General features: G+C 33.9%; 3 protein-coding genes across 5 annotated transcripts; 2 read left to right on the top strand and 1 right to left on the bottom strand.

The window, feature by feature from the left end:
- Positions 1-147: 147 nt before the first annotated feature.
- RH36 (RNA helicase 36) lies at positions 148-3317 on the top strand. Its single transcript, XM_022294074.2, has 6 exons — positions 148-941; positions 1562-1884; positions 1983-2186; positions 2271-2352; positions 2472-2570; positions 3065-3317. The coding sequence occupies exons 1-6, from the start codon at positions 315-317 to the stop codon at positions 3224-3226; spliced, it is 1497 nt and encodes a 498-aa protein (XP_022149766.1). The 5' UTR covers positions 148-314; the 3' UTR covers positions 3227-3317.
- Positions 3318-3841: 524 nt separating this feature from the next.
- On the bottom strand, positions 3842-10336 carry LOC111017976 (RAF-like serine/threonine-protein kinase 20). Of its 2 annotated transcripts, none has more exons than XM_022293890.2 (9): positions 10189-10336; positions 6475-9138; positions 6291-6371; positions 5894-6046; positions 5491-5654; positions 5103-5250; positions 4890-5012; positions 4448-4535; positions 3842-4210 (listed from the first exon to the last, which is right to left on the bottom strand). In XM_022293890.2, exons 2-9 carry the CDS (start codon positions 9031-9033, stop codon positions 4014-4016), a joined length of 3513 nt encoding a protein of 1170 aa, XP_022149582.1. In that variant the 5' UTR covers positions 9034-9138; positions 10189-10336; the 3' UTR covers positions 3842-4013. The 2 variants fall into 2 exon arrangements, with proteins under 2 accessions (XP_022149582.1, XP_022149579.1); XM_022293887.2 differs by having other exon boundaries at positions 9968-10329.
- A 4059-nt stretch (positions 10337-14395) lies between these two features.
- On the top strand, positions 14396-18007 carry LOC111017978 (S-adenosyl-L-methionine-dependent methyltransferases superfamily protein). Of its 2 annotated transcripts, none has more exons than XM_022293893.2 (7): positions 14396-14709; positions 15353-15416; positions 15828-16020; positions 16356-16426; positions 16653-16808; positions 17185-17313; positions 17736-18007. In XM_022293893.2, exons 1-6 carry the CDS (start codon positions 14523-14525, stop codon positions 17306-17308), a joined length of 795 nt encoding a protein of 264 aa, XP_022149585.1. In that variant the 5' UTR covers positions 14396-14522; the 3' UTR covers positions 17309-17313; positions 17736-18007. The 2 variants fall into 2 exon arrangements, with proteins under 2 accessions (XP_022149585.1, XP_022149584.1); XM_022293892.2 differs by having other exon boundaries at positions 14398-14709; positions 16353-16426.
- The last annotated feature ends 3967 nt before the right edge of the window (positions 18008-21974 follow it).

Genomic DNA, 21974 nt, shown 5'->3' with positions numbered 1-21974 from the left:
AATACCATATGAGTTAGTTATGTTTATTGATGGATCAAAATAGTGTTTAAACAAAAGAAATGAATGAAATTAAATTTTTTTAAAAATTTAAAATGATGTAATTCAAGTACTCGTATTATCCGATAAATATTTTATACAAAAAAATTCTCCCCAAGTTCATGACTTTCGTGTTATATTGCCCTAATTGAGCGCGTGCTGCCGAGCGCCAAGCCTTCCCCAGCAGAGACTAATTGGCAGTGAAGCAACAAAAAATTTGCTGGAAAATCTTTCAAAGCTGGAAACTCTTGGAATTGTTGTTCGTTAGCTCGGATTCCATGGATGAAGAGGTAACAGTCGACGAGAATTTCCCACTTTTTGCAAAATCCCATCGGAAGAAGCATAAACCTTCCCAAAACCCTACCGGCGGCCCTGTTTCCACCATCGTCGAGACCATTGCCTCGAAGAAACCTCTTCAGGTCGAGAAATCCACAGACCTCGCCACTACATCCACCAACAACGTTACATTCGCCGACCTCGGCTTGTCGGAATGGATCGTCCGCACCTGCAAAGAACTGGCTATGCGGAAGCCCACGGCGGTTCAAACCCACTGCATCCCGAAGATTCTGGCTGGCCTTGACGTACTTGGTCTTGCCCAGACCGGGAGTGGCAAGACTGCTGCGTTTGCATTGCCAATTCTTCAACGCCTTTCGGAGACCCCTTTTGGCGTCTTCGCGTTGGTGGTCACTCCTACTAGAGAATTGGCCTATCAATTGGCGGAGCAGTTTAGGGCTCTCGGTTCCTCCTTGCATTTGCGATGCTCTGTGGTTGTTGGAGGAATGGATATGTTGAACCAGGCGCAGAGTTTGTTGAAGAGGCCTCACATTGTAATTGCAACACCGGGGAGGGTTAAGGTATTGCTGGAGGAGAATCCTGACATCCCTCTCGTCTTCTCGAAGACTAAGGTTCGATATTTTCATACCCGTTTCTTATTGCTTTACGTGCAGTACTACCCTGATTTGAAATTGATGAGTATTAAGGGATCAGAGGATTAATGGGTGTAATGCATTCATAGAAGTAATGACATAAATTTCTCTTTTTTGCTTTTATTTTAAACTGGAACGATATCTAGAAAATTTGGCACTAATAGCTGACAATTTGTTTCTCGAGTTTTTTCATTTTTTGACTCATGGACACGAAATTATATCTGAGAACCAAGATGAAAGGAAACAATTGTTTCGTAATGGTTAAGTTGTTGCTTACATTTCTCTCTAATAAGAAAGAAGAACAGGAAACTGCAAAGACTGGAGATTCTTTTTGTTATATCTCTTATCTCCCCCTTTTTGTTATGGTGTGAAGAAGCTAAAACCAAAGAAGTGCTGTTTGTCCTCTCGTAGTTTGTTTCTTATTCATATTGCTAGTTCTCCTAGATGAATAACCACATTGCTTTTTCTTTTTTGGATAGGAAACAAATTTCATTGATTGAAATTACAAAATAACCACTTTGCTTTTTAAAATAGATCCTCTGCAATATATGCCAAGCAGCTCATTTACTTGACTTCTTAATGAACTTTTTATTCTTCAGTTCCTAGTTTTGGATGAAGCAGATAGAGTATTGGATGTTGGCTTTGAAGAGGAATTGAAAGTAATCTTTCAATGCTTGCCACGTAACCGTCAAACTCTATTATTCTCTGCAACAATGACTAAAGATCTGGAAACACTGCTTGAGCTTTCTGCAAATAAGGCTTACTTTTATGAGGCTTATGAAGGTTTCAAGACAGTTGAAATGCTCAAGCAGCAATATGTATTTATTCCAAAGAACGTGAAGGATGTATATTTACTACATATTTTGTCTAAAATGGAAGACATGGGTATTCGTTCAGCAATCATATTTGTGCAAACTTGCAGGCATGGCTTATTCTCTTACAACTAATTCATTAATTTGTTGATTTCTGTTACCGCTCTCTCTAAAATTGGTGTCTACTATTTTTTATAACTGTATGCAGAAGTTGTCATCTTTTGGGACTGTTACTTGAAGAACTTGATCAGGAAGTGGCAGCATTGCATTCATTCAAGTCACAGTCTCAGAGGCTTGCTGCACTCTATCGATTCAAATCAGGACAAGTTCCTGTATTGCTTGCAACTGATGTTGCCAGTCGGGGTTTGGACATTCCAACAGTTGATCTTGTTATCAATTATGATATTCCAAGGTTGGTTTGTAATTGATTTCATGTGCTTAAGTTAAAGTGTTCCATGAATGCTTGTGACATAAATATAATAACATTTTAATTCAGGTTTCCAAGAGATTATGTCCATCGTGTAGGACGTACTGCAAGAGCAGGCAGAGGAGGATTGGCTGTGAGCTTTATCACCCAAGTGAGTAATGTGGTGGATAATTTTAAGTATCTAATTCGATAGGTCTTGGAGATCAATTCAGCATCAAACGTTAAAAGCTTTTTTTTTTGTTTTGTTTTTGTTCTTTTGTTTGTTTGCAGAATGATGTCGAGCTTATTCATGAAATAGAGGCTGTTGTCGGAAAGCAATTGGAAAATTTTGAATGCAAGGAGAATGAGGTGCTTGAAAATATTACAAAAGTAAGTGCTGAATGCTTTCTAGGCTCTACTTCTTTCATATCACAAGTTGAATTCATGTTGAGAGTGAAAAAGTTCCCGCGCTCCAATTGGTACATCATGGAGTTCTTTTTAGCCAAAATAGTTTATTATTTTGTCACTCTGTGCATGATAACATCTATTTTTGAGGGAATCATCTAGAGGCACAGTTTTTCTAGCGTTGTTTGTGATCAACTATCATAATCTGACAAGTCTAGAAACTTGTTCCGGTCTAAATCTTATGAATTTTCTTGGCTCTCTCGTTTGTAATGGCCATAGTTTGGACTAAACGGCAGTGATGCGTATGATGGAACACTGCTTGAGCAGCTCTTGCTGTTTATGCATGAAATAACCACATTACCGATAATTTTATTAAATAGTATACAAATTTCGTGATAATTAGATATGATTTTTTTCACTGTTTGTCAGCAAATCAAAAGTGAATTTAGTTAAATTAAGGTTATAACTTTTGTTGGCAGGTTTACAAGGCTAGACGTGTGGCAGCAATGAAGATGGTGGATGATGGATTTGAGGAGAAAGTGAAAGAACGAAAAAAACAGAAACAGAAAACACTGGCGGAGAAAGGATTGTTGAAGAAGAAGAAAAGAAGCAAAAAGAGAAGAGAAAAAACTTCCGAGTAGTTTTTGGCAGTTGTATTGAATCTCACCGATTTTCCAGATTCACAATTTTGATTTTGCTTAATTTTTAATACATGTGTAATTATTTCGCCTCTTTTCGCTTTTATGCCTATGAAGAGATTCATACGAGAAAATTTTTTAAAGTAAAATGGTAAAAGGTGGGTTGTAATTGTAACAAAATTCCTTGCATATATTTTCAATTAAAGAATGAAAAAACTTTAGCTTTTTGTTACTTATGGGTTTTAGAAAATAATTTGTAGGTTACTATTGTGAAAACCGAAAATTTCCCTTTTAGGATTTGTGGGGAAGGAGAGAATAATAATATAAAGGCATGAACTTTCAATTATCTTTTTTTCTTCAATCTTTTGCTCCTAAAATTTTAAAACCTCACTTTGAATATTTCAGCATCTTTTAAATTTCACGGTGAAAATTTTAATTTAAAATACCATACAGCCTGCAAATAATAACTAAGATCATACGTATATAATTTTCACGACAGACCAAAAAGCTAAAGTTTAATAACATTAACAATTAAATAATTCAAGCAAGTAGATGAATTGATACCTGAATTCAATTTATGACCTTCCTGAAAGTAGAATTAAGATCAACGCCCTAACCTTCTTTAATCAGTTTTTGTATAAACTATAATAAAGAATTATATTTAAGGTTCAACAGTATGTTTCACACCAAAACATTTATCTACCTTCTATTGACAAAAATACACACAATCTTCCAAGACTGTAGAATAGAATGAACAAATATATAATAAGCAAACAATCCATTTGAAAGATTATGACCTTGGTATTTTGGGACCTTGTGCTTTTGTTTGGCTGGCAGCTGTCGACATGACACGTAGGCGGCCGGCAACTTCTGTGAAGGATGGCCTATCTGCAGGATTTGGGGCCCAGCAATGTTCCATCAACCTTCTCCACTCAGCATCACAGTAACTTGGAATGGTTGGTCTCAATGTGTTATTCACAATACCCCCTGCACATAAGGAGAGAGATCCAGAGATCAAGTTTCGTCTTTGGGACAATAAAAAATCACTCAGATTACTGATCTCGAGTGTTTTCGAATCGCACGCTACACCTATAGATCCTAATCAGTTCTCTTTTTCAGTTTGATATATGAGAGATGGAGAAGAAAGCTCAGCATGTGCGCAAGTTAATATGGAGATGGAAGTTTAACTTGCAGGAAAGAAGTTAAAAGTCTAGATATTCGCACCTATGATAGCACCGTAATGCATGTTGGCATATGGCTCCTCTCCTGTGAGAATCTCCCAAAGAACAATACCGAAGGAGAACACATCAACCTGTATATCAAAACTAGTCGCTTTAGAGTTTTGTATCCATGTTATTTCAATGCATCAACAATACATCAACTAACTACTTAGTTTTGGAATTATTTCTTAAGCAACCTCATATAATATATTAATGTCTGTGTGTGTACAAATAGAGACTCATGTTTCTTGTATCCCCACTAAAAAGACGAGCATTTTAAATTTGAAACCAAATCATGCAAATTTCAGACTGTCAAATTGAAGAAACTAAGAAATTCCATGCCATGGTAAACTTCTATGAATCCGAAAGGTAGCAGAAATCACAGAGAACTTCTGGTTAATTTCACAGTAGTCCATTTAATAAAAGAATGAAACATGTTACATCACCTTCTCAGAGACCTTACTGCTGCTACCATTTAGCAGCTCAGGTGCCATCCACGGTAAAGTTCCTCTCACACCGCCAGAAACTAAGGTATTTCGCTTGATCTTTGAGAGGCCAAAATCAGCAACCTGAAATAGAAAGTGACTCACGTGCATAGAAAACATTATATCTTAAATGAATACACATTAAGAAAATAGCCTAAGCAACCTCAAGATTACCTTGCAAATTGGTCTTTGAGCATCTTTTAAGTTCACCAGCAAATTATCGCATTTCAGATCAAAATGCACAATATTTTTTGAATGTAAATATTCCATCCCAAATGCAGCATCCATTGCAATTATTAGCCTCTTACGTCGATCAAGGTATCTGCAATTTTAAGATACGTAAAATGAGAAAAGAATGATGATGATTCATGAAAGCAAAGTGCACATAAAGTAAAAGTGAATTACTGATAAACATACGGGATATAAACTTGAGCATAATCAAAGTTCATTTCTTTAAAACTATCAATTTAGTCGTTAAATGAATGATATAATTTTGCCTTTTATCTGGATAGATCCCAAATATACTGAACTCAAAACCAGGAAACAACATCTGGGGTCTTACTTATCCTTGCAAAGCAAAACATGTCGAAGGGAACCATCAACCATGTACTCTGTCACAGTAGCTAATGTTCCACCAGGACCATCTTGCACAACACCATAAAATGCAACCACATTGGGATGGTGAAGTTTTGAAAGAATGTCGGCTTCCCTCCAGAACTCTACAGTCTATAGTGGGAGAAAGAGAAATAAAAGATTATGGTTTTGATGGCAACCCAAATAGAAACCATAAATATACCGACGATTAGAGCAAAAAACAACATCATGACATAGCATCATAATTTCTTGATTCTTCTCCCCAATAAATGCAGGGAAGTAATGATGTGCTGAGAAATGTCAGAAATAATAGTAATAGTAATCACAACAACAATAATGCAGTAGCAATAAACAACTGAAACCAAAATTACCAATCTCTCTAGCTCTGATGATCGACCCATAAAGCAGGTTTTCTTAATTCTCTTGATCGCGACATCACTTCCCCTCCACTTTCCATGATAGACAGTGCCAAAAGTACCAGAACCCAATTCCTTCAACTCTTCAAGATCATCGTTCATTATGATCTAATATGTGCATGCAAAAGGTAAGCAAAGTGCAAAACATAGCATAGATTGAAAGAACAAGGGGGTGATAAACAGAAGCCAATCTATCCGAATTTGACCTCATATTCAAATTAAGCAACCAGAGTTAATCGGGAAAAGCACATGGTTTTACAGGACCGGTGCATAAAGAATAGAGGGGTAGAAGCAGTGATTTACAGGCAGCATAAGAGGAAATCATATATTAGATAGCATCAAAGAACCAGACCTGTAATGTACTAATATCAAAATCTCCCAAAGAAGGATCGTGAGGAGGTAAGCCAATGTCCTTAGATTCTAACTTACCATCCTGAGAAGAGGATAAATTTTCAGTTAAAAATCATCCCAGTTTATGAGTCAATATTCTAATAAAAACAGAGGAATGTAGAAATATAATAATAACTGAAGAGTACCTCATGCCCACACTCTAAAGTCGTAAGGTTTTCCATCATAGCATCAAATTGCGAACTATCAGTACCATTCAGTTGGGAATGATCATAACGTGAAAGAAAATTGGTAGTGTCATTTCCATTTATCCCATGTAACACTTTCTGGTTATCTTCGATGAAATTGAGCTGGGAATCTGCATTAATCATATTTGTTAAAGGTGTAAAATCATCTCCAACATTCTTTGGAGCAGATGGAAAACCAATGTGGTCTTGGTCAATGAGAGAAACATCATTTTGAACAAACTCTTCTTGCGCCAAATTATGGAAATATGACCAGTGCTTACGTTCCTGATTTTCCACATTAAGACTCAAACCAGTTCCATCCTTGTGAAGCTGGCTGCTAATATCTGATGAATCTTCAGAAGGTGTTGCTTTGGAGAATATGTCAGATAAGAAATCACGAGAAAATCGATCATCAATATCTATAACAATGTCTCCCTGCACCGGTTTGGAAACATTAGCTGCAGATGCTTTTTCATTAACGTTAATTAGACTTTCTTCCTTAGAAACTGATTGAGATTGCTTAAGACTACTATTATCTGTACACCTCATGCCAACAACCTCACCCAAGTTGAGCTGCAAGAGACCCAATGCAGAATCCTCGTGATTCTTTACAGAAGATACTTGCCCAAGAGCAGGTAATTCTGATTCAGCCTTAACAACCTCCACTTTAATGGCAGCATGTGATGGCTTCTCCATGGGAATGGAGTTTTCAGCTTCGCAATTACTGCTATATTGCAATTTGAGGATGGATTCTGGAATCTGATCGTGATCAGACTGAGAATGAGGAATAAAAAATTGGGAACCATGCGTATCATCAGACTTTGATAAACGATTCAATAACTCCTCCTGGCCTCTAGGAATCCTCTCAGAGCGATACACTCTTTGTGCAGCAGCTGGAGGCTCAAGGAGACTCAAATCAACGATCTTTGATTCACTGTCCGTATAACCATGAGTATAAGCATTTGATGTCAAGTTATCCATATCACTTAATCCAGAAACTATAGGATTTCCAGAAACAGGCATTGAAGAAAGTCCCTCAGAAGCCTGGAGAACTTTCTCATTCTTGGGGGTTAAGAAGGGAAACTCGCCTTGAGCCATGGAAACCGAAGTTGAGTTTTTATCAGAAGTATTATAAGTCATCGGGTTGCCATCAAACAAGTGAGAAAGATTTGAAGAGCGGCCACTTTCAGGATGAATCTCTTTCTCATATGAATCATTTAACTTAGCTTTCAACTGTGCTGATGGTATCTCTGGATACTGTCCTTGACCCTCGTGAAAAACCCCCTGCTGGTTTACAAGTTCATGAAGAGATGACGAAAGCAATTCTCCAGGAGGGGAGCAATGAGGCAGATCATGACTTTGGCGAAATTCCCTTGGTTCATGATCCATTGTATGCTCATGATAAGTCTGTACAAAGGTTTCATAAGCATTGGAAGCAGTTTCCAGAACAGGTTGTGAAGATTGCATGGATGATGACGCAATATTGCCAGTTAAGGCTGATGCATTAACACCAATTCTCTGTTCATCTACCTCATCCAGGTTATTGGTAGAAGAGCTTGCTAAGACATGCAGGTTTGAGCTTTTCCTAGTACCACTATCCATGCCATTGACTGCCACAACATACTGGATCTCAGAGTCATTGTCCACATTACCCATAGAAAACTGCCCTTCATCCAAATCGCTCATGGAAAACAGAAAAATTCTGAGTTTTTTGCATCCTTTTCCATCTTTGAATTCATTACACTCCTCCATCATATTCTGGAGATCCTCATCACAAGAAACTGAAACCAAAGCATCAAGATCCTCTCCAGGAAGCTGATATTTAATTGCATATGTTTCGTTATAGATTGATGATGTTTTCTGCATAAGCTCCCGCCAAGAGATGTCCTTTTTTATCCGAATGATGCGTGTTTCACCCCCAACATATCTCAACTTACTATCACTTGGACGAGGCAAAATTTTCCCACCAAAACTGCAAAGGATTTTCATCTTTGCTGATGAGCTATCAGAGTTTCCAGAAGAAGCATAGCCACGACCAGTTCCACGACCACTATCATATCCTGATGGTTCGCGTGATTTGTGATGAACTGATCCATGGTTGCTTTTGTCTCCATGTGATAATGAGTTTTTTCGCTCAAAATCCTTTGACCCTCTTTCCATTGAAGTAACCATTGAAATATCTGATCCACATTCAGATCCAGTACGACTAAGGCCTAAAATTCCTTTTAAATCCATATAACCCGAAGCACAACTCGGGTCACTAACCAAGTCTGAAATGAGAGGTTTCTGGGAATTTGCTCGGTCGCGCATAAACTCAAAAGAAAACTCCTCACCTGTCTGTATGGAGTAATGAAGGACAGGCTTAACCTCTGACATCCTAAGGTCCATGGTTCTTCCATCACTTTGCATGTTAACAATGCTCACAGGGTCCCCTATGGATGATTTAGATACAGGCTGGAGTTCCCCAAATCCATATTGCATGGAAGTGCACTGGAACTGGTCATTTCTCGACTGTTCCATATCATCATGTTTTGGTAACTTTATAGTTAACTCGGCCAAACTTGAATCAGCTACACCAGTCAAAAGCCAATAGGGAAAATTTGCTTGAAAATCAGATTGCTAGCCCTGGAATACCAGAAATGGTATGTCAAAATTGGCTGAAGCACACTGATTTGCAAACAATAGATATAGAAAAAAATTGAAGTTTCCAGATATGAAGATGAGATACATATAGGTCCTTGCAATAGATCTGTAGTTTGTTTGCTAGATTAGATCCTGGAGAAGAATTGGCAGCATAAGAAGGCATATACAGACCATCAAAGCTACTAAGCAATCCATCACTAAAGTAACCTCTTCACTCCAATCAAAGAAGTACAGCACAGACACACTGACACATTAAATATATATATGATTGTTTTATAAATTTCAATAATTTCAACATTAATTTTTTTCGTTGTCTATGATATTTTCATATGAATGACAATGTAAAAGAGAATTAAGGACATGAGCAATATTTCAATAGACCAAAGAAACTCTCGGTTTTCTTGAAATTCTTGATCCACAAAGTGATTCATAAATACTTTGCATTATCTATTTCCTTCAGCTCATTGAAGTCAAACAAAAACTTAAGATCTGTACATTCAGAGCCAACTCAATCCATTAAAATCATAACGTAATACTGGAGTGTTCTTGCGAAGTCAACACAAAAGAACTAGACCAGATTTAACCGCCTCAACCCATACATTCACACCGTATACTTCACGATCATGAACACTTCGTTAGGTTTACAGTAGAATTCAGATTCATCGAACCCCAAAACCAAATTATCACAACATACACGCTAAACGAGCATAAATCTCACTGGAATAAAAGTATTGTCACACAAATCAACATCAGATCATCAAGCACTCAACCAGATCCACATTAAAAAGAGAAACGAATTGAATCGGAGTACCTGATGAATTTGCAGAGCAAACCATGGAAGAAACACCATGTCTCAAACCTCCCGTGAAGGTTTGAGTACTAAGCAACAGTACTACCTCCACGAGAAGGTCGACGAATTAAATTTCCTCGACTTCTCCTCAGTACACTCACTCTCTTCAACACTTTCAGCCTCTGATTTGAGACAAACAAAAACAAAAACAAAAACAAAAACAAAAAACAGTATAAAGAGACCTTTTTCTTCAGTTTTTCTTCAACAGATTCAACTCCTTTTCGCTCGATACAATGAAATCGGAAGCTCGATGTTCTTGCTGTATGACTCGAAATTCTCTTCCCTCTTCCTTCGAATTAACGAAGCCGCGAATAAAATATTCTTCACCAACAGTCAAACGAGAAGCAGGCAGCCCTTAACCAGCTTCCCTAAATGCCCCTATTTAACCATATTTTTACGATAATGCCATTACCCTTCAAACTGTTTTCCGCGTTGACTAAATTACAAGTTCCACCATAAGCAACTGCCTGCCTCCACGGTGGCTTCGTCGCACGTGATCGTGCGCCACGTGACGTTATTGAGGCCGGACGATGAACTGACCGTCCACGGTGGCTTCACGTGATCGTAAGTCACGTGGCATTACTGAGACCGGAAGATCACCCGAAAAAAGAAAAAATCTGGATGGCCCTTGCGTGGGACCCACTGGCGAGGGACGGTGCGGTAACGTTTCTATCATTTTTCTCAGGCTCAGGTAGGTTTGAACGCATCGGATAATTTACCTAGCATATTTATTTGCGAATGACGTGGCTCCACGTGGCACTTGTCTGGATGTCAGAAACTTCGTCTTTTTTCCATCAAGACCGAGGAAATCATAAATGGAAATGAACTATGCAAAATTTTTAAATACTAATGCCACTTGTGTATAATCCATATTTAATGACTGCAAAATAATATATGATCCGTAAAATAATAATAAGACAAATAGTGATGGGTAAAAAATAGTACTTTGAAGAATTGAAAGAGATATTGCCCCAAAAATATCCTACTCGTAGACATAAGGTATCATGCATTTGATATATATATATATATATATATATATAACAAGAGACGAGAACGTCACAAGACAAATCTTGTTGGAAGGCGAGCCACAAGCCACATGGTTTGTGCTCAAAATATTGAACATCGAACCTCATGTGGACATGAGCAACAACTTTCTCCAGATAATAATGAGCAGGTCACTTACCTGGAGAATAGTTATATAGTTTGATCGGTACTGCTCATTTATCTCCTATAAATACACTTTCACTCTGTCCTATCGTGTACACAAATTTGTTTGAAGTTGATCTGTCCAACTCTCATATTCAAAATTAATTTAATTGTCAGATTGCTCTACCTGTTTGTCCAAACCTTCCTTCTCCAACCTACTCGCTAAGACCTAATGCACGTTGCTCTACGATACTTGGTAGAATTTGGCTTGAGGTCCTAAACAATCTTTAATTTATTTTTTTTTCAAATAAAAAAAGTACTTTTGCAATCACATGTACCATGGATCAAAATGACCATCACATGTTTTAAATATTATATCAAATTAGTTAGCGTTGTGTACTTTTTAATCCACGGTGTAAGTGGGAAATTCATCTTTTTTTTTAATACGAATTAGAATAAATATATCTATATATAATTTGTGGTAAGTAAAATAAATTATTCTAAAATTAATAATAAGTTTAAGATGCTTTGGTTAATCAAATGTATTTTGAATGAATCATTTAACCAACTCAATCTATAAAGTTTTCATTTATTAATAAATTGAGACGAAAACAAATTTACAATCCAACCCAAATCATATGGGGATTAGATTCATGATTCAGATTTTTTGAACACCCATATTCGAGAAAGGGACAATAATGTAAATGTATTAGGCTGAAAAGGTGATAGACCAGGTTAAGGTGGCAAGAGCAAGAACTTGGGCACAAGAAGTCAATATGCTTCAAAACGGAGGGTAAATTCGGGATAAAGAAATTCCAGAAATTAAGGTTAGCTTTCCTTTAAGTGAAAACTTGCACATATATATATATATATATATATATATATATATATATATCAATTAAGTAATAAACTTCCTTGATCAAAAAAAAAAAATTAATAAACTTCCAATGAGGGGCAAAAACGTCATTGGCAGTTTACAACCGTCCATGAGACGTCTCACATAATAACTCCACGTGTCTTTCTCATTCAAGCTCTTCCCATTTATACAATTAATTCTACATTTAGTTTAGCGTAGAAAAAAGGAAAGACTTCCTTTTATTTTTATTATTATTATTTTTCAAGTATATCATTTTGAATGTAGAATTTAAAGATGATTTTATTTTGGTTTTTGAACTGTCTTCTTTTATCATTCAATTTTTAAAAATAATTAGTAAGTTTTGACATTATTTTGTCACATAATTTAAATTACTCAATACTTATCTTAACTAAGTAGTGTGATTTTTCTTTTTCAAGTTTAACAAGGAGAAGCAAGATTTGAATCATCAACCTTTCGATAATATACAATTGATCAATTAAGTTATCTAATACATGTTTAACTAAGATTTCAATTCACAAGCATCCATTAGCTAAAAGACAAAAAAGTACAAACCTTCATAGAAATTATTTTCAAAATTCAAAAACTAAAAACAAGTCAAAAGTTAAAAATATACCTTTTGAAAAAGAATTTGAACATAATTTAATAAGTTAAGAGTGTTAGAAGTGCGACCCACACCTTGTTGAACCAAAAAATGTACATTTTAAATATTTAATAACCAAATGAGATAATTTTGGAAAGTTGAGAAATTAAAAGGGAATTTTTATATATAAACAAGTGTGTAACGGAACAGTTGGGTTGTGATAGAGAAGCACCACACAGATGGAAAGAGTTCAATAAAATTAAGCAACCAGGTGGATCCATTTACATTGCTTTTGACTCAAAATTAAATTATTAATTACAAAAAACCAAAATATATAATTTATATATAAAAAATAAATATTTGGACAGTATTTGGTAAAAAAATGGTTTGACGTGGCACGAGGAGCGCCCTTGTTGGAGCGTGCTTGGTCTCGTACGTGGGAGAAGACAAAGAAAAACACTTCAAAGCGGTGCGTTTCAGTCGTTCTCAAAAACTTGGCCGTTCATTCATTACACCCACCATCACCATACCGTGGACTACATGCTGTCGCTGAGGTGGCAGACAGGTCATCATCATCTTCAAGTCCCGAATGGTTTGTTGGATTCGGTGTAGGGATACAAATGTCTTTTGGCCAAACTATAATAAGTAATGAACAAATAATAATATAAAATAATCAATATCAGTGCCAGGGGAAGCGACAGGTCGGATTTGGAGTTTGGAGTTCTGATTGTCTGGCAGGGCCAGAAGGAAGGGGGCAGGATCCAGCGTAAATATCAATACCACATTCGATATTATTATTATTATTATCTAAATTTAATTATTATGTAATTAGGGATTTTGAAATTTGGGATGCTTCAATTCTGTCTCCTTTTTTGCTGCAGCAAGAGTTTGTGCTACGTAATATTCAAAAAAAAAAAAAAGAAAAAGAAAAAGAAAGAAAGAATTTGAACTACGTGTTCGAATCTGATTGGACAAGGCCATTGAAGTTGAAATTACACAAAGGTTGCTTATAAGAGAGGCGATTGCTGCGTGTGGCCGGTCCTCTAGAAACGGAGGAGACATAATGTTGACCTTTCAATTATCCTATAAATATTTTTCTCAGGAAAATTATTATTTTGCTTGTTTGCCAATATTTTTACTTTTTATTTCTGTTTTTTTATTAATAAATAAAAACGAATAGTACAGACTCATTATAGTAAAAAATTAGAAATGGAAACAAAAAAGAAGAAAATTGGAGAGGAGAAACAAGAAAATAGTTAATTGTAAAGTGCTTAAATTTATTAAGAAAATTGGTAACAAGAAATAAGAACGTTACAAAACGGGTCGTGAAAGATTTAAGGATGTTCCTATTAAATTATGTTATTTTAAATATTTTTTTCAGTATAATAAATATAAAGTTGTAGCAGTGGGATATCGAACATTCAACTTTAAAGAAAGTAATAGGTATCTTATTTATATCAAGTTAAACTTAATCTCTTACATGTTCGTAAAGTTTGTCGAATAAGTTTTCTAAACTTTTAATTTTGTGTTTAATAAATATATATGAGTTTATGAATGAAATGCAAACTAATTATATTATTTAAGAATTACATCCAAAAGCAACTCCACCACCACAAAAACTTCTCTATAAAAATGTGTGAAAGGGCATTTATGGGACTTTGTGGCTTATCTTAATAGCCCATTAGAAAGCCCATAAATAATTGCAAAGCCATGAATACGATCTAGAATGTTCTGGTTACTAGGCTTAATTGCAAAGCCCATCAAGTGAATAAGTGGGCTCGCATTGGGGCTGCCCAACCTTGAAATAACTCTGCGCTCTGGATCATCGTCCCTTCCCTTCCCCGGCGGAATAAGTTCCCGGAAAATGCTGATGTAGCGTCTCCGGTGAAGAAAATCCGAAAGATAGGGAAAATATGTTGTCTCTGAAATTTGGGTTAAAAGGGGTTGCTGTTACTACCCCCAAACCAGTCGTAAGACGTCAAAGGCACTTCAGAAATCTGTGGTTCTCTTCTAACTGTATTCAGTCAAATGGACTATCTTTTGAATACCAGACTGAGTTCTCTTCACCATCGTCGTCGAAGGAATTTTCGTCTTTAGAAGGTACATTTTCACTTTATTCTGTTTATATCTGGAAAATCTGATGTAAATATATTCTTTCATTTGGGATTGGCTTATCAGTTTCCTTAATTATCTCAGTAGCTAGGGGTATTGATTTTGATTATTGGGATGGGTACTTGTTGGAAATATATTTAGGGTATAAGAATTTCTGAAATAATACATACAAATAATTAATTTAATTAATCAATGAGATAATTAAAAGCCTGTAAATTATAGATTGAGTCACTCCACTTTGAAGATACAACAATCTTTTTAGAGATTTATAGCAGCTAAATTCTCCTAGGAATTCCTATGCTCAAAATCATAATACTCAAGACAAATTCTAGAAAAATTATTTGTGGAAAACTATATTGGAAAACACTTTGTGAACTCTATTTTAGACCATCATATGCTGACCCTTTTATAACAAAGTACCCTATTAGGAAGTATAAGTTTAACCAGTCTGTAACTACTTTCTCCTATTTATTAAGAAGAGTGAATTGACTCATAAAATAAAATAATAAATATATAATCTTAAAATATCTAACAATATGCACTGGTTTACTGAGGATATTGTGTTATTGTTTTTCACCACTTCTATTGGAACTTGATATTTTCTTGTGAAATTGTGGATGATGTGGTTTAGGACTGGAGGATGTCATGGTCGGTTACATGATTGGAAAGAAGAGAGCGACAGAAGTTGCTCACTCGTATGTATCATCAGCCAACTTTTTGTGCATATATTTACATATGCTGGCATGTCTGAATGTTTTCTATTTGTTTTCAGGCTTTTGTTCTTCACTAGCCTCTCTTTTTGAATGCAATGATCTTTGTTTGAGCTGTATGGCATTGATCTTAAGCCTATATTGTTTTTTCGAACACAGAAGTACATCATGGCTTCTGCCATTTTGTTCTCCAGAAGATTTTGTATTATAGGTAGTTCACTAGTTTCTTGCAGCATGTTAAGCCCTTGCTCAAGACCAAACTTCAATCAAAGTGAGCTGAGAGTCCTAGGCTTTCTAGTTGATAGTTGTTGTTTTCCTTCTGTTTTTGTGATGAGGAACATTAAAGGTTCATGGCTGGATATTAATTACCTTGTCCTTTATCCATCACTCCATCAGTGTATGGAAACATATCATCAGAAGAGGGGATACGGTGGTAGATGCTACTTCTGGAAATGGTTATGATACTCTAGCTATGGTCAAAATGGTTGCAGATGAATCTGGTTCTGGTTGTGTTTATGCTATGGATGTTCAGAAAGAGGCTTTAGCAAAGACTTCCGCATTGCTGGAAGAGTCACTCGATGAACAAGAGGTATCCTAATATTGGTCAGTTCCATTTTAGAGAAATCCATGATTTTCTTCTTGTACACATGCAGCCTTGAACTTGTTCAAACTAATGGAAATGAACGACGGCCCAAATTTGTTATTTTGATGGTTTTATATAGTCTAAAGATTCTTTAGCGGGGTAATACATGTTGATTGTATGTGATCCAATTACTTGTGACTTGAAACTGCTCTCCTCTAAGTTTAGTTTTATCAATTATTTTCCAAAAAGGGGGAGAACAGATCATCATACCTTCTAATTTTTGCATTTTATCTTTAGAAATGTTTGTTTAAGTGCTTATAGTTTCTAGTTTTATGTAGAAGAAACTTGTTAAACTCTCTTCCATTTGCCACAGCAGAATGGAAGATGTCATTCCAGAGGGTTCCCCCGTTAGGTAATGATTCCACATTTTGGTGCTTAGTAATTGTGGCTTATTGTACATGAACCAGATTTATCATTGTAATTGAAACCTATCCATATTTTCTTGCAATTGACACTAGTAGTGTGAATTTGGAACAACGTATTTCATTTAAGATAGTCGAGGAAGAAAAAGAAAGAATTCAATCAAATGGTTCTGTGATTTGATATAACTAATTAATGCATGCACCTCTACTTTTTAGGCTTGTTGCATTTAACCTAGGCTACCTACCTGGTGGTAACAAAGCAATAACCACAAAGTCAGAAACTACATTACAAGCACTCGAAGCTGCCAACAGAATCCTAAAACCTGGAGGGCTTATCAGCCTTGTGGTTTATGTGGGGCATCCTGGTGGAGTGTAATACTTCTTCTCCTACTTTTCTTTCCACTGCAATCCATGTTTATTTTTCTAGCCTAAATGTAGTACATCAACCAGTGCCTATTCTATCTTATTCTGTGATCAGTAAAAATTGGCTTTAGAAGTTGATGGAATAGGTTACTTTAAGGATAAATCCCTGCTTTGTTTTCATTTTAATTGGAGAACATAGCCAGTAACTCAATCTCTGAACTTGTTATATCCCTATTTTCTTTAAAACAAACTGTGGGATATCACTTCTTGGCGATTTAAATAACCTGTCATGCAACATGGACTTGGTTTCAATTCCTATGCGTGCTTGTGAGTTTGACAGAAATTATAGTTTTTATGTGTAATGAATTTATTTTCTAATTTTTAGGGAAGAATTGGAGACTATCCAAAAATTCGCTAGCAACTTGGCGGTTGAGAATTGGATTTGTTGTAAGCTTCAGATGTTAAACCGGCCACTAGCTCCAGTGCCAGTGTTCTTATTCAAGAGATGAAAGTGGTAAACTTTTCTTTCTTTTCTTTTCATCCGTACAGTTTTTCCATTTTATTTGATGATGCTAGATGGACTTGTAAGAATGTTAGTCCGTAGAAAAATGTAACAAAAATGTCATCACTAGTTTTATTCTGTCTAATGACGATCATCTCGATAATTGACTTGCATTGTACGACTACAAGCACTGTTCAAACAAGCTCCTTCATTGTATAATTTAGTATTTGTGATCCTCGTCTCATCTTAAGCTATCATGACTCACGACGGGTTCAAGGAGTAGGTTTGAGAGCTTATTAAGTTTAATACGTCTCTTGGCTGCTACTCGACCTATGAAACATTATAAATAAAGTTTATTTCTTCCAAGTGACATGTCTAAATAGCATGTCTACATGTCTAAATATGTTAACAAAACAATTTTCACATGTGTCCAGATGTCATTTTCACAGACGATGTCGTGGCTCGGGAGAAAGAGAAGGCATTAACAGGACAGTGTTGGTGGTTCAGTTGCTATTGCCTCTTCTAGGTAGAGGTTTAGATGCAATGTGAACGTGTTTGGATCGGTAGACCCATCGACATGGGTTAATTTTACATCAATATCATAACATAGCTTTAGCACAATAAAGATATGATGTAACATCACTTGTATGTTGATTAGTAGACTTGTTGATATATATATATCCCTCTCAAAATATTCAAGGTTTAATCATTTTTGGTCCTCAATCTCTTCTTCAAAAGTAACTGTAAAATATTTTTCAAAGGTTTAATCATATAATTTTTGATATTAGATTATAATTAATTTTGGTCCTACACATTACAGTCTCTCTTAACCCAAGAATATTCTTTTCGTTGTAAATTGCACAAATATTCTTCAAAGGTCTAATCAGATCCCTTTTTCTATTTCTTCTTCAATTTTGTCTAGAAGTAGAGATTTTTCCTTTTCTCATCGCTATACAAATTGCATTAACAATACATGATACAAATAATTTTTGTCAATCGATAAATATGTGTATTATGACTAAATGTGGAGTCTAATGAATATTTGAGGATTAAAATTGATGTTTTAAATTGTGAGAACCAAAAATAATAAATTTGGAAGATTTAATTCTCATCCCACGTGTTATCAAACTTACATAAACTAAAATAAATAAATAATTCAATAAGATCATACGTAATAGATGTAGCTAGTTTACGATTATATTTGAAATTGTTCTCACTTTTATCTTAGAGTTTCTTTTAGTAAAAAATAGTCCAAAAATACTTTAGTCGTATCAAAGACGGTCTTTTTTTATAGATGAATTATGTTGTTAACGTAGAGAATTAACTATTTGTTTAAAATTTAGTGTATAGCAACTTGAAATAGTTCAACTGGTTATTGAACTAAACAAAAAAGTTGATGCATTTAAACAATATTAATCTAAAAGTGTCGTATCTTTGACGATACTTTTAAAAAATGGTACTTTACATTTAGAAAAATGTACATTTGTATGAGAAATTAGAACAAAACACACATATAAATTGGTGTGGTGGTGGGTAGGGTGAAGTCAGCTCGTAAATAGAGAATGTTTAATTATTATTTTTCAAAGAAAGAATAAATTATATATTATCATAACCAAATAAGGGATTATATTGGACTTTGTTAGACCAAAGAAATATGTTACAAAATAAAAAAAAAATGTCATCATATCATATGATCAGTATCCCACAAAATAATTAAAACATTCTATTCTATTTCTGTGTAATGACAAAGACAACCAATGTTTTTTTATTAGGTTTATTATTGAAACCCATACCTCTGTTTTTATTTGATCTTTACCATAAAACAAATTCAATATCTTAAAAAAGGAAAAATAAATAAGAACTGAGATTTTACAAAAATAAACAAATTCAATGTTTGTATGGTACATGCAAATTTCCAACAATGTTTTTATGGTACATATCGAAATATCGAAACATATGTATGCATGTGTATGTATATATATGTATCTCGTACAAATTCTCAACAGTTACATCGTCACCTTTAGAAAAGATTTTCGTCCAACATATATATATATAGAGGTATAGTCGTTACGATAAATCGGACATTTACATTATCTATATATCTCGAAATATTGCAACTAGCATCATGATTTTTCTTTTTCATTTTTTTTTGCTATTGTTTTAAGGCACATTTGGTATGTTCTGTTTCTTAACATAAATATAATATTTGTGTTTTTTGTTTTTCATTTTCAAGAAACGTTTTTAAAATTGGGTAGAAATTTTAAAGATAACAAAATCAAATTTATTATTTATTATTTCTTGTTTTCGTTTCCAGTTTTTTTCAGAAAAAAAATAAATAGAAGCATTGTTTTATTTTACTTATAAATGCATAACAAATATTAAAGATTAAATATAACACTAAAAATTTTGAATGTTAATTTAAAAAATCAACTTTCATATAATTTTTTAAATTTAAAATTTTAGAGAACAAATAATAATAAATATTTATCAAATATATATATATATATATTTTTCTAATAAAAAGAAAGAAAAAAAACAAGAAATATTAATAATTAACATATAAGTAGTCTATTTCAAGTGAACTACCATTTGAAAAATTGTGGAAATTAAAGAGGAACCACCATATAAGTTACACACGTTTAAAATGTTAGGAGTTTTATGAATTAATTTTTGTAGGTGAACAACCTCATCATAATTACAAACAAAAACCACCATATAATTTACAAACAATATTAGAAATATATGATAATTTTAAAAATACATAGTTTCAATTATATACATTTTTTCAAGAAAACAATTTGTTGAAAATTCAATTTTTAGTTGTAAATTAAATTTTTGTTCCATTGTCAATTGTTCGAGTACTACTTCATCCGTTATTTTGTGTCATTTTTACTATACTTGTATCTATTAAAATGAGATAATTTATTTCCTTTACTTTTCTTTTACCAAAATTTTTGTTCTTAGAGATATGATTTCAAACAATTATTCCATTTTAGTTTTTTGCTCTCATCATTTTTACTAATTGTGTGTTTTTTTTTTCAGATAACTAGAAGACAAGTAACCTCTCACCAAAAAGAAAAAAAAAACATATTTGATTTAAAATATTAAGAAAGTACTCTATTTTGAATAATTTTATTAAAATGTATAATATTTTTAATTTCGTAAGAAAAACCATTAACCAATTATGATTGTACTAAAAAAAAAACCAATTATGACTGGCTACTTGTACAATTCTTAATTTATATTGTATTTTCTAACCAAAAAAACAAACACATATATTTTTTCACCTCAATAGGAATTCGTGCTTACCGATAATTACAAAAATTATTTTAATAAATCTAGTATTTTAAAATTACTGTATATATATGTATATATTTTTCAATTATAAGAACTATTTGAAAATATAATTTTATTATAATGCATTCATATCAGAATTTTTTTAATAATATTTTATTTTAAATTTATTCTAAATATATATCACCCACTAAACTATTTCCAAGCTTGAAAAATTATAAAAGAGACAACCTATGTCACCTCATACTTTTCCAGTTTCATCGCACCATGCTGGTGCCATGTGTGTGTGTGTGTTTTTTTTAAGTTCTGGCATGTCGACGATATATGTCAAATTTACACATAATTGTTACAAAGTTATACTAAAAATAAAAATGAAAATAAAAAGACATCAACAAAACCATGTGAAAATTCTGAAAACAACCTAATACTCAGTTTGTATTTCCTCCAATTTTTAGTCATGAAAACTTCTTTTGAAAATTAAAATTTTTATATTAAAAAACTATTAATAAATCATTATCTTCAAATGGACCCTAATTTTTTTTTAAACAAAAGAAACCATTGACTGGATTGTACGGTGAGATTTCAATCAAATGATGAAATCTTCAGAAATTTTCAACATTTAAAAAACTATGTTTTCATTTTTCAACATGATTTTAAAACCTATCCACAATTATTATTACTTTTTTTTTTTCATGGAGCAAAATCAACCATTTCTTTTTTTGGTAGGAAGAGGCTAGAAAATGAAGTGTGTGGTGAAATTTCAATCAAATTATGTGAAGATGAGAGAAGCAATTAGAATTTGAGTAAAGTTTGGTGTAAATTTATTAAAGCCAAAGCCATTGATTGGGGCTTAGTTCACATGTCAATATTGTCTGCATTTGTATAATTCTTTCATATTTGGTCCAACCAATGTTCTTTGACTTGGAATTTCTTCGAAAAAGACTTCCTCAACCCACCATAGAATTTTATTTTGTCACCTGTTATGCATTTAATTCAAGTGGGGCCCATGTATTTTGACGAGTGTACATATATCTTCATGTTTGAATTATATTTTGTTGATCGAACATAACCGATAGGATTCGTATGATATAATTGTTTTAAAGATCGATGGGTTCTTTGATCACTTCACTCTCGTAGTTGTTGAACTAAAAATAAAATAGTTTTAATTGTATTTTGATTTATCGACGATCATACTTAATTTCATTATTATGGTTTCTAACCTTAACTTGTACAAGAACAGTTATAATTTGGATGTAGGATTTTTTTGTTAGCTCTTGTATACCTTTTCTTGTAGTGTCTGGGAGTGGTTAATTCGAAGTTTTTTTTTTAAGGTTCGTGAGTGTTCGAACCAGTTTGTGCCTAACTCGATTAAATTTCAC

The sequence above is a fragment of the Momordica charantia genome (assembly GCF_013281855.1).
Source record: "Momordica charantia cultivar OHB3-1 chromosome 2 unlocalized genomic scaffold, Mcharantia_2.0 BLBB01000002.1, whole genome shotgun sequence".
NCBI lineage: Eukaryota > Viridiplantae > Streptophyta > Magnoliopsida > Cucurbitales > Cucurbitaceae > Momordica > Momordica charantia.
Note: the sequence above shows the minus strand (reverse complement) of the source record. Positions and strands in the feature narration are given on the sequence as shown.

Excerpts from the sequence above, each read along its gene's own strand:
- LOC111017978 (XM_022293892.2), top strand. The coding sequence starts at position 14,523 with ATGTTGTCTCTGAAATTTGGGTTAAAAGGGGTTGCTGTTACTACCCCC. Across the intron at positions 14,710-15,352 it reads GGAATTTTCGTCTTTAGAAG|GACTGGAGGATGTCATGGTC; the intron begins GTACATTTTCAC and ends GATGTGGTTTAG. Across the intron at positions 16,809-17,184 it reads GTGGGGCATCCTGGTGGAGT|GGAAGAATTGGAGACTATCC; the intron begins GTAATACTTCTT and ends TCTAATTTTTAG.
- RH36 (XM_022294074.2), top strand. The coding sequence starts at position 315 with ATGGATGAAGAGGTAACAGTCGACGAGAATTTCCCACTTTTTGCAAAA. Across the intron at positions 942-1,561 it reads TCGTCTTCTCGAAGACTAAG|TTCCTAGTTTTGGATGAAGC; the intron begins GTTCGATATTTT and ends TTTATTCTTCAG. Across the intron at positions 2,353-2,471 it reads CTGTGAGCTTTATCACCCAA|AATGATGTCGAGCTTATTCA; the intron begins GTGAGTAATGTG and ends GTTTGTTTGCAG.
- LOC111017976 (XM_022293890.2), bottom strand. The coding sequence starts at position 9,033 with ATGGAACAGTCGAGAAATGACCAGTTCCAGTGCACTTCCATGCAATAT. Across the intron at positions 6,047-6,290 it reads TTGATATTAGTACATTACAG|ATCATAATGAACGATGATCT; the intron begins GTCTGGTTCTTT and ends TGCACATATTAG. Across the intron at positions 5,251-5,490 it reads GTTTTGCTTTGCAAGGATAA|ATACCTTGATCGACGTAAGA; the intron begins GTAAGACCCCAG and ends TTAAAATTGCAG.